General features: G+C 44.1%; 1 protein-coding gene across 4 annotated transcripts in view; it reads right to left on the bottom strand.

The window, feature by feature from the left end:
• LGALS8 (galectin 8) overlaps positions 1-11,572 on the bottom strand; it is a 29,921-nt gene extending 18,349 nt beyond the window's left edge. For all 4 annotated transcript variants that reach the window (XM_060108243.1, XM_060108225.1, XM_060108217.1 and 1 more), the window contains exons 1-2: positions 11,484-11,572; positions 8,574-8,723 (exon numbers count right to left, since the gene is read on the bottom strand). In XM_060108243.1, coding sequence (XP_059964226.1) covers positions 8,574-8,618 — 45 coding nt within the window. In that variant the 5' untranslated portion in view covers positions 8,619-8,723; positions 11,484-11,572. The remainder of the gene's footprint in view (positions 1-8,573; positions 8,724-11,483) is intronic.
• Between the last annotated feature and the right edge of the window lie 661 nt (positions 11,573-12,233).

Raw genomic sequence — 12,233 nt, 5'->3', positions numbered from 1 at the left:
GAGCCTGCGCGTCCGGAGCCTGTGCTCCGCAACGGGGGAGGCCACAACAATGAGAGGCCCGCATACCGCAAAAAAAAAAAAAAAAAATCTAGAAACAATAAATGCTGGAGAGGGTGTGGAGAAAAGGGAACACTCTTGCACTGTTATTGGGAATGTAAATTGATACAGCCACTATGGAGAACAGTATGGAGGTTCCTTAAAAAAATTACAAATAGAACTACCATACGACCAAGCAATCCCACTACTGGGCATATACACTGAGAAAACCATAACTCAAAAAGAGTCATGTACCAAAATGTTCACTGCAGCTCTATTTACAATAGCCAGGACATGGAAGCAACCTAAGTGTCCATCAACATATGAATGGATAAAGAAGATGTGGCACATATATACAATGGAATATTACTCAGCCATAAAAGGAAACGAAATTGAGTTATTTGTAGTGAGGTGAATGTACCTAGAGTGTGTCATACAGAATGAAGTAAGTCAGAAAGAGAAAAACAAATACCATATGCTAACACATATATATTGAATCTAAGAAAAAAAAAAAAAGGTCATGAAGAACCTAGGGGCAAGATGGGAATAAAGACACACACCTACTAGAGAATGGACTTGAGGATATGGGGAGGGGGAAGGGTAAGCTGTGACAAACGGAGAGAGTGGCACGGACATATATACACTACCAAACGTAAAATAGATAGCTAGTGGGAAGCAGCCGCATAGCACAGGGAGATCAGCTCAGTGCTTTGTGTCCACCTAGAGGGGTGGGATAGGGAGGGTGGGAAGGAGGGAGATGCAAGAGGGAAGAGATATGGGAACATATGTTTATGTATAACTGATTCACTTTGTTATAAAGCAGAAACTAACACCACTGTAAAGCAATTATACTCCAATAAAGATGTTAAAAAAAAAAGAAATAAGCCAAAAATGTTACAGCACTTTTCTTGAGGGATGACATTTTAATTTTCTTCTTCATATAGTTGTATATTTTCCAGATTTATATAATAAGTGCTTATAATGTTTATAACCTCAGATTTTTTTATTTTATATTTAATTTTAGGGTAAGAGTTTTTTTTTAATTGAAGTATAGTTGATTTACAATGCTGTGCCCACGTCTGCTGTACAGCAAAGTGCAAAGAATTTTTTGAGCCCAACCATCTATTCCCATCACTGCTAATAGATTGTTACAACTGTTAATGAGTTGTTCCAGTCTGAGAAACAACTGCGCTGCAAACTTGGGCCATTTGCTGTTCAATTGTCCATATTAACGCTGTCTACTTAGGAAAGTACCCTAACATATCAACAATACTCAACTTTTTTGGACCATGTGAACAAAAGAAATGCCCGACAGCCCGCTCACTTACTCACAAACATTGCTCCTGATTAAAGGGAGAAGGGTGGTTTTCTAGGCACCTCCAAGCTTTGAGGCTTTGATGTTTCAAAAATAATTGATGTAAAACAATAAAGTACAGATCTGAACACACTAGGGACAATACCATAATCTTAAGCCCTAGTTAGGTTTGGTGTTACCTGCCCAAACATCCTAGCTGATTCATACTGCTTTGCCTTTTTTATGTCACTCATTAAATGTCTGCTCTATACCAGGGTCATGTTAAGGTAGCCTGCAGGTGGAAAGAAGCATGAGTCCTGTCCATCCGGGAGGAGCCGATACAGTTGGGAAGAAGTCAGATACCTATGGAAAGATGATTAGAGTGTAAATGTGATACTGTTTAGCGGTTCAAATTGGAATCTCCTTCCACAGCTGGAAGATCCTCTACCTTATAAACATGAGACCTCATCTGAACTGTGGCGAGAGCATACGATGAAGATCTGTCCACCAGGACCCCCAGCTCAGGCTCTGAGTTAGAACTCGTGACAAGCAGCAGCCACAATCATGCAGTATTCACTCTGGCCAGGGGGCGGCAGCTACATCTGGGGTCAGAGGCATCAGTGGCACCGGTGGTGTTGCCAGCGCAAGAAGCACCACGTTTGTTCAGTGGTGGCGACAGACGTCTCTTAGTGAGAACAGCCCTGCAGCCTGATTTTGGCTGTTGTCTGCGATGCTGTAGGTGACAAGCCTGGTTCTTCAGTCCCGCCTGCGGATAGGTATCACTTAATAAATTCCTTTCCTGCTTAAATTAGGGGTTGGCTTCCGTCTTCACAACCACAAACCCTGACCAATTCAACATCCACAAAAATGGGGCCGTAAGTATGTGTCGAATAAATGCTTCAGAAAAATGTATAAAGAATAATAACTGAGGTGGCCAAAGTTTATGAAGGAGGTATGATTTGAGCTGGGAAGAATATGGTTAGGCAGAGAGGAGAAGGAAGCCAGTTCAGGGAGAAATGTCCGTTTACAAAAGCAGAGAGGCAGGAAAAGACAAAACGTATCTGGGAGCCAGTAAATAGTAAGGGAGCAATTAAAGACAGACAGAGTCAGGGTCAGATTTCGGAAGGACATAAGGAAAGTGGGGGTTGGGAACAACAATCCAGTGGGGGTAAAATTCACTGGAGGGCAGGGGATTATTTGTGAGACTGACTCCTTCCGGGAAGCCTGGAACAAGGAGATAAGGACATAATCCAGGCTGATGGTGGCAGACACTGAGGGGGAAGGGGAGGCAGGAGATAAACACGAGCTATTTCAAAGGAAGCTGTCTATCCCGGGCCACCACCTACAATGGTAACACTGGAAAAGAAAGATTTCAGAGGGGAGATGCTGAGTTTGGCTTGGAATACTTTTAGTGTAAAGGGCTGGCAGGACATCTACGAGGGAACATACTGAAAGGAGTGGAACACTCGGGACCAACAGTAAGTGAATGGCCAAGACTCAGAAGTCAGAGTAGAGATGAGTACTCAGTAAAATGAGAGCTACTAGATAAACCGAGAGAGGAAAAGTCAGGAGCAAAGCCTCAAAGGCTGTCAGATTAGGGGGTGTGCAGAAAGAGTTAACACAGCAGACCTGGCTGCTCTCTTTGAAAGGCCTCCGTCCAAGGCTGGCCCATGGCTGCTGTCTAGGAACTTGGATTTGGAGAGAGCACCCACCACCCTAGGTCAGAAGGGTGGGTTACCCACCTAAACTGTGCAAACACTATGGTTTATGCTAAAAACCTGCTTTCCTGTTTAGAGTCTGGAGTTTGGGTATGTGCTAGGCAGACGTTATCTACACACCAAGCCCTTGATAAAAACCCTGGGCAGTGAGTCCCTAATGAGCTTCCCTGGTAAAGAACATTTCACACATGCTGTCATAACTAGTTGCTGGGAGATTTAAGTCCATCATGTGTGACTCCACTGGCAGAATACCCTTGAAATCCTGCACTGGTTCCCCCTGGACTTCGCCCCACGTGCCTTTTCCCTTTGTGATTCTGCTTTACATCCTTTCACTGAGATATATCATAGCCATGGGTGTGACTCTATGCTAGTGAATCATCAAAACTGAGGGTGTGTGGGAGACCTCAATGCAGGGGGTGAGAAGAGAAAGAAGAGAGAAGGATCCATCAGAGAGGGCAGGCGTATCAAGGAAGTCGATTTCAAAAACGGGAGGACTGTCAATGTCTTTAACATGGAAAAGTAAGGAAGATCCCCCCGCTGCCTCCAAAATGATACTAAAATGGATATCATACCCTCTGATCCATTGATTCCACTTCTACAGATTTATCCTGTAAAATACTAGCACATGCGAAGAAAGATACATCTATAAGGATGTACAGCACAGCACTGGATACAATCATAAAAGGAAATAGCTCTTTAACAGGGGACTGGTTAAATAAGTTACAGTACATCCATACAGTGGACAAATTATGCAGCCATTAAAAATAAGTGAGTAAACTCTAAATATGCTGTTATCTGCAAAATGTGTTAAATGAACAAAAGCAGGGTATAGCAGTTTATACAGTATGATACATGCATGTAAGGAAACGGTATACAAAAGGTGACACACACAACACATACACACACAACACACATATTCTCAGGATGGATATACAAAAATCTGGGAGGAAATGATTGCCTTTAGGGAGGGCAACTGAGCACCAGGTAGAAGGAAAATTCATGTTTTAATGAGACCCTTAAATACTGCTTGAATTTTTAAAAATGATTTACACATATTTTCTTTATACCTTTAAAATAATAATAAAAAAGGAAAAGCCACTGAGTTTGATGACATCAATTAATTTAAAAATTTAAAGACAGATTATCTTCAAACTGTTAGGGGCTTGACAGCGTGGAAGGACACTGAGAGAAATGGAAAACCACAAAACGGAAGGTGGTTTGGGAAGGAAGATGGGAGTTTCATTTTGAACTCACAGTCTTCAAGGGCTGGCAGGGCATCTAAGAGGGCGGGAGATTCACCCTGGGTGAAAGGGCAGAACTGTACGCAGACTGTACGCAGACTGTAAGCAAACTGTATTCATATTCTGGTCAGTAAAGACATCAGAGAAATAAAGACAGACACTGAAGACAAGATTGGTAAAGAAATTAAGACAGTAAAAAATCAGAGGGGCCTCCCTGGTGGCGCAGTGGTTGAGAGTCCGACTGCCGATGCAGGGGATACGGGTTCGTGCCCCGGTCTGGGAGGATCCCATATGCCGCGGAGCGGCTGGGCCCGTGAGCCATGGCCGCTGGGCCTGCGCGTCCGGAGCCTGTGCTCCGCAACGGGAGAGGCCACAACAGTGAGAGGCCCGCGTACGGCAAAAAAAAAAAAAAAAAAAAAAAATCAGAGGGCGGGGAGGGATAAATTAGGAGCTTGGGATTAATAGATACACACTATTGTATATAAAATAGATAATCAACAAGGACCTACTGTAGAGCACAGGGAACTCTACTCAATATTCTGTAATAACCTATGTGGGAAAAGAATCTGAAAAAGAATAGATATATGTATATGTATAACTGACTCACTGTGCTGTATACCTGAAACTAAAAGAACATTGTAAATCAACCATACTCCAATATAAAATTAGAATAAAAAAAGAATTAGGATTCAGAAAAAAAAAATCAGAGGGCAGAGCCATGGTGAGGAAATTAAAGCAGCAGAAACTGACTCTCTCAAGATGGAGGTCAGGGACTTCCCTGGTGGTCCAGTGGTAAAGAATCCGGCTCCTGAGGCAGGGCACGCGGGTTCGATCCCTGGTAGGGGAGCTAAGATCCCACATGCCGTGGGGCAAGCAACTAAGCCCGAGTGCCACAAACTACAAGGCCCACACGCTCTGGAGCCTGCGCCCCCACAATTAGAGAGAGAAAACCCGCACAACTCTAGTCACAACTAGAGAGAAGCCCACGCACCACAACAAAAGATCCCACGTGCTGCAACTAAGACCCGACACAGCCAAAAATATAAATAAATTAATAAATTAATAAATTAATTAAATATTAAAAAAACAAAAAAGGGAAGTCAGCAAAAGAAGAACAAGGGAACAAAGACCGGGAAGGACCTTCAGAGGTTAAAAAGAAAAGATTTTATTGTTTTCTGTTGTAAGGTTAAACTGCAAGGTAGAAATGGAGGTACTTAGAATACTAAGGAAAAAGGATCAGTGTGGAAGTAAGGTTCTGAAGGAAATTGGAACCGATGAGCTTTTCAGGGCCAGGTGGGATTAATGTTAATAAGTGGTTTGTTAACTAGGAGTGACAACCAATCCGTTTAATTTCTAAATAACTTCTTAACTAACACTTAATCACGTTTTAACTCTATAAACAGCAATAATAAAATATTTAAGCAGATATTGAGTTGCCAAACAAGAGATTTCACTGAGGGCATTTCTGGTATGAAGATACCGTCTTCCAAATTATTCACTCAATTTGAGCGGAAAGAAAACTGAGCCGGGCTCCTCTGGTGGTGCAGTGGTTAAGAATCCACCTGCCAATGCAGGGGGACACAGGTTCGAGCCCTGGTCCAGGAAGACCCCACATGCCGCGGAGCAACTAAGCCTGTGCGCCACAACTACTGAGCCTGCACTCTAGAGCCCATGAGCCACAACTACTGAGCCCGCGCATCACAACTACTGAAGTCCATGCACCTAGAGCCCGTGCTCCACAACAAGAGAAGCCACCACAATGAGAAGCCCGTGTTCTGCAACGAAGAGTAGCCCCCACTCGCCACAACTGGAGAAAGCCCATGAGCAGTAACAAAGACCCACCACACCCAAAAATAAAATAAAATTAATTAATTTTTTTTTAAAAAGGAAAAGAAAAGTGAGCCAGACTTTTTTAAGTCTTGGAATTCTATCAACTGAACTAGTCAATGAAATATACTAAGTAGGAAAAAATTACACAGGCCAGTTATACAATTTATCTTTTCCAAGAGTTAATACTGACAGAGGGCTTCCCTGGTGGCGCAGTGGTTGACAGTCCGCCTGCTGATGCAGGGGAGACGGGTTCGTGCCCCGGTCCGGGAGGATCCCACGTGCCGCGGAGCGGCTGGGCCCGTGAGCCATAGCCCTGAGCCTGCGCGTCCGGAGCCTGTGCTCCGCAACGGGAGAGGCCACAACAGTGAGAGGCCCGCGTACCGTTCTGTCCACCACAATTTTTAAAATATATTTTTAAGTCATTTTTATTGAATTTATTTTAATAACACTGTTTTACCTGGTTGGCAGCTGCCCCAAACCAAACTAAAACAAAGCCATTGTGAATGCTATTCAACATCCTCAAAGTAATCCAGTTTGTTTTTGTATTTGGAATAAATTGTTAAAATAGTTACACTTTTTTTAATAGTTACACTTTTGACATCACATAAGTAAATAGAGCATACTATATTATTCAAAAAGACTTTATGCATTTCATTTAAAAAATCATTTTGCAAGAGCCTTCAGCTTTATCATTGACACATTCTGTACTTCATGCTCTCAAAATAAAAAAGTGCCCTAAAGCTAAGATTTTTACTGATATTAATGAATAGTATTCAGGGTTATACAAACTAAAATTTAACATTTTACGGTATAAGAGGCAATAAATGTGGACCAAAACTTTGGAAACATTAAGAAATAAAAACAGAAAGATGGCAGTTCCCTGTCTTCACAAGGCTTAATAAAGAGTATAGCAGAAACTCAATAAACACTTCCCTGTTGTTGAACTGATCACTAACAAAATAACCAGAATGCAACAAAATATTTACTTTGTAAAGTTATCATGACCTATCCTCAGAACAGCACAAGGCCACCAGGAGCCCTGAATGCAGCTACTGCTCGAAAGCAGCACTACTTCTGCAGGCCCCTGTCCTCAGGAAATGAAACGTCAGCTGATTTTTGTTTAAACTCTGTAGTTGAGGGTGCTAACCCCAGAAATTACAGGAATCGTCATTACACTCTAATACCAAAACATGCAGGAATTTTAAGCTATAGAATTATTTTCTAAATAATGTTCAAATAAGACATCTCTGTGATGAAGAGCAGAGCTGAAGGGCATTAACCCGACCATCCATCCCTCCTGGCTTGCACCAACATTACTTCAGTCCCCCTTGACAGGCAGCCTTTTTTTTTTTTTTTTAATCTTCGCAGAAAGTCAGTCTACAACTTTGAGATGTTTTTAACTCTTAAGATGTGCAAAATTATTTTAAATGTCTAGCTGACTTCAAATTCAGCAAGTCTTCCTTTTTAAACATACTACAATTGAAGGCTATTTCTTCTAAGCCTCATTCCTGCACAATGACAGTAAACCTTAGGGAAAAGAAAAAAGAGCTACAGCTACAAAGTAAATAACAAAAAATTGAATCCACTTACACTAATAAGACTGGTTTAAAGCCTTACTTGAAGCCTTACCAAGAATCTCCTATAAAGGGTTTACAAGAAAGAAAGAAAAAAAAAAAAACAGCAGCAACTTTATCTCAGACCCAAATTCAGGATTCAGCTTCAGACATATGGAAACTAGACATTTCTAAAGATTCTCACACCACATGAAACTGAACAAGTTCATTACTTCCCAGGACATACACTGAAATTTCCAGCAATTACATTCAGGGGTTCCTGGACCAGCCTGAGGCTGGGACATGACCATTAGTTTTTCTCATTCTCCATCTCACCACTGGCTTTTGACATTCCTCTGCTCAACTACCAAGCAGGATTTGAAAGGCAGAGGGAAAAGCTGAGAAATTAACTTCTCATGAACAGGTCTAATTAAAAAAGAAAATTAAAATGTGTAGACAAAGAAATCCATTTTCCCCTGAAAATTATGTCTTATGAAGGTCTGAGCCTTCCCTCCACTGTCCTCCATTCATAACACGTCTCATCGTCTTATACAGTTGATGATTGAACAACACAGGTTTGAACTGCGCAGGTTTGAATCCACTTATACTCAGATTTTTTTTCAATAAACACACACCACCTGATGGGCAGCTGGTTGAATCCTCAGATGCAGAACCTCGGGTACCGAGGAGGGCTGACTAGGGAACTTAAGCATCTGTGGAGCTCCAAGGGCTGGATCTGGTTTTCAGTGAGGGCCCACTGCAGTCCCACCACACAGCAGGTGCTTTATGTTTACTGAAGTTTACTTCTGCCCCTACCCGCCAGCAGTGGATGATTACTATCCAGTTGGACTTGCTCTCAACCCTGCCACAGGCAAAAAGTGATTTTATAGAAATCACTTACCGGGTTACAGACGACATTCTGTAGATTGTTTAAGGACAACATCATTCTTTTCCACCTTATTGCTGACTGGGGTCTCTCTTTTGGGTATGGTCTAAGATTTTAAACAAGTTTCATTTAAAGAATTCCCAGATTGAAACTGAGGCACTTGACCTGTGTAAAATCAAAATAGAGGGAAAGAAAAATAAGCACCATTTTTCTTCATAACTATTTTTAAGTACATAAATTATTTTACTGATATTTACCAAATAACAGGATGCTATAACAAAGATCTGACTCCAGTTCTTATCTAATGTACTTTACTAAATAATTTTGGATTATGAGTACAGGAAATATTGATTTTAAAACTACATCAGTAGAAAACTTCTAATTTGGAAAATTTATTAAAAATACTTATTACTGGGAGTTCCCTGGTGGCCTAGTGGTTTCACTGCTGTGGTTCGTGTTCAATCCCTGGTCGGGGTACAGGGATCCCGCAAGCCAGGCGGCGCAGCCAAAAAAAACAAAAACAACAACTTGCTATTAAAATATTAAACCAAATAATAGCAAATACTCCTGTACAGCTATCTGAGATATTCATTTAACTTTTCTCATCTGTATAATGAGAATAACAGTATTCACCTCACAGGTTTGTCTGCGGATTAAATGAATTAATAAAGCAATGGAATAGTACGTGCTTTATAAGTTTTATCTATTGTTATTAGTAGAAGGGATTGCTCTTCCTCCTCCAAATTAAACAAGTCAAAAGGAAAAAAAAAATCCAATGCCTCAAATGTTAATTTCCATGTGGCTAAAAAAAAGATAAAAGATAAAACCTTTAAAGGTAAAAGTACCCATCAATACTACATATAACAGCTCCAGGGAAGACTTGAAGACTAAGCAGAACCAAAAGAGAAATGAAACTCAAGCTTCTGACATTTTACTTCCTCCAATTCTGTCATTATACCAAAGGGCAATACGCACTGATCACATCTATTACTTTTTCTCTATTAAGAAAAAACTGCATCTCCAACCCTGGATGTGACATAAACTGAGTGGTTAAGTTACAGCAAGAGGTGTTAGCTGAGCAGATGCAGGTTGTGAAAGAATTCACAGAAGTATTAACGTGGGAAGAAAAGAAAGTTTTTATTCACTTTCCAAGGGAGGAAAGGGGCCAGACACATAGAGTGGCATCGGCCCTGAAGGGTGGCGGTCTGAGTCTTTTAACGGGTTTCAAAGGGCAAAGTACAGGAAAGAGTAGGTGGGTTCACATCTATTTTGGCCCACAGTTGTATTCGGGCTTGCTGTGTTTCTATAGGATGTGGTTTTTCTGAGAATCTGTAACTTTTTGTCTTCAGTAATTTTTCAGTCCTTGGGTGTCTGAAAGAGACTTGATAGTGGCCTTTGACAGGCATTACTCTTTTTGTTTTGTTTTGTTTTGCAGTACTCGGGCCTCTCACTGCTGTGGCCCCTCCCGCTAAGGAGCACAGGCTCCAGACACGCAGGCTCAGAGGCCATGGCTCACGGGCCCAGCCGCTCCGTGGCATGTGGGACCCTCCCGGACCAGGGCACAAACCCGTGTCCCCTGCATCGGCAGGCGGACTCTCAACCACTGCGCCACCAGGGAAGCCCCTCATTACTTTATTTTGAACAATGTCAGATGGGCTCACAAGAGGGATTTTGCAGGTGTAATTAACATCAGCTGATGTCAAGATAGGGCGATTGTCCTGGATTAACTGGTGGGCCCAACGTAATTACATGAGCCCTTAATAAACAAAGAAGCTAGAGAGATGCGGTAGCAGAAGAAAACAGAGATTTGAAGCCTGAGAAGGATTCAACACATTGTTGGTGGCATTTCGATGGAGTGCGGGTGGGCACACACGGAAACTGCAAGAAGGAAACAAACTTGGAAAACAAACTAAAGTATCCCGTAAGTTGATTCTTCCCCAGAGAATAGAGCCCAAACTGGATAACACCTGAACTTCACCTTGTGACACCCTAATCAGAGTACTCAGCCTGGTCCCCCTAATTTTATTTTTGGTCCCCCTAATTTTTGATCTAAGATCTGCTAAGAAAATAAGTGGGTGTAATCAAAACATCAAGTTTTATGCGCTAAATGTATACAATTTCTATTTGTCACATATACCCGAATAAAGCTGGAAAAAAAAAAGCCCTGCATCCCTCTTGGTTTATAAATGTAACCCCATCTATTAACTTACACATTAGTCAAAACCTCAAAACTGTTTTGCTCCATCAAACTCGGGAAGCATCAACAAGAGCAAAAACAAAGGACACAGAGATGCCATAGCCACATTCATAATTTACATCGTTAGTAGAGAGTGACCTAATTTCAGCCACGGGCCCGCGTGAAACCAATCATTCCCAGAAACATCCACAGGCACGGGTCCTGCTGTTATTAACTCTTCGTTCGCTTCCCAAGAAGCCATCACGATACTGTTGCAATTCAGAGGACAAACGTTTCCTAACGTTTCACACTGCAGTAAATGACTCTGCATCTCAAGAGGATGTTCAGAGCCCGGGAGGGCCACGGAGGTCTGTCATTAAATTTAAAGAACCCGTCATTTAAAACACCAGGAAGGAAACGTCCCCGGATTCCACTGCGCGAAGGCGGCGCTCGCTCCCGGGCGGGGAGGTAGCAGGTGCGAAGACAGCACCGGGCGAGGCGGTGGTCGACAGCAGGGCTTCCCTCGGGAACAGCGCCGGCTGCCCGAGGGCCGCGACTCCCGACCATCCCTCGTCCCTGGGGCGCAGCGCGCGGGGAACTGCCCGCCGCCCAGCCCGACGCTCCGCGGTGAGGACCCGCGACGGGGCTACCAGAGCCGGTCCCGCCCGTCTGACTCTGACACGGGGCCAGAAACACCGCATCCCCTCCTCAGCCGGCGAGCCCACCGCCGCGACCGCCCTCCGACTCACCCCGGGACTGGCGTCGCGGACGCTCGGCGCAGGAGGCTGTTCTCCGTCCGCGGCGCGTTGTCCGAGTTCCCAGCCGCGCGTGCGCGGGCGAAAACGGGAAGTGAGAGGAGTCAGTCCGCCTCCATTTCCGGGTTCGCGCGCCCTTGGCGTCGCCGTCGGCCTTGCGTCTGAGTGCGGGGCGCGCTCGCGGATCCGCTGGCCTAGTGGCTGGTCCGGTGCTGGCCGCTCCTCTGGCGGGGCCCCCTGCACGGCCTCAGGGACTCGAACCTCCAGCGGCTTGCTGCGAAACGAGCAGAGAGGGAGGGGGTAAAGTGTGTGCTTCCAAAATTTCCGGGTGCATCTGGCCGCCTCTGCCCCGCCGCCGGGGTTGGGGGGCCGGGAAATGGGGAAGAGAGAAGGAGAGACCTTCTGCTCCCTCGGCCCGCGTGTCCCCATCCTCCAGGGCCGGTGTGGACGTCGCACAGGCCCCGCCTCGACCCGGCGATGGCCGAGAGGGGCCCACGTGGCCAGAGGGGCCGTCTGTGACCTTCCCTGGTCGCCCGGCTCAGCGGGGTCAGTGCCAGGTATTTCTCAAGGTCTGCTTCCTTGTCTGCCTTGGGTTAGAGTCCAAACAGTACATACAGTGCAATAAAAGAGAAGCTGACTTGGAGGCATCCCGGTGGTTTTTTTTTTGCCACACCTTTGGGTGTAAATAAAATGCCGGGGGAAATGGGTTCAGTATAGCTGGACTGAGTCCAGCCCGGAGCCCCC

This window comes from Mesoplodon densirostris, chromosome 1 (genome assembly GCF_025265405.1).
Source record: "Mesoplodon densirostris isolate mMesDen1 chromosome 1, mMesDen1 primary haplotype, whole genome shotgun sequence".
NCBI lineage: Eukaryota > Metazoa > Chordata > Mammalia > Artiodactyla > Ziphiidae > Mesoplodon > Mesoplodon densirostris.
Note: the sequence above shows the minus strand (reverse complement) of the source record. Positions and strands in the feature narration are given on the sequence as shown.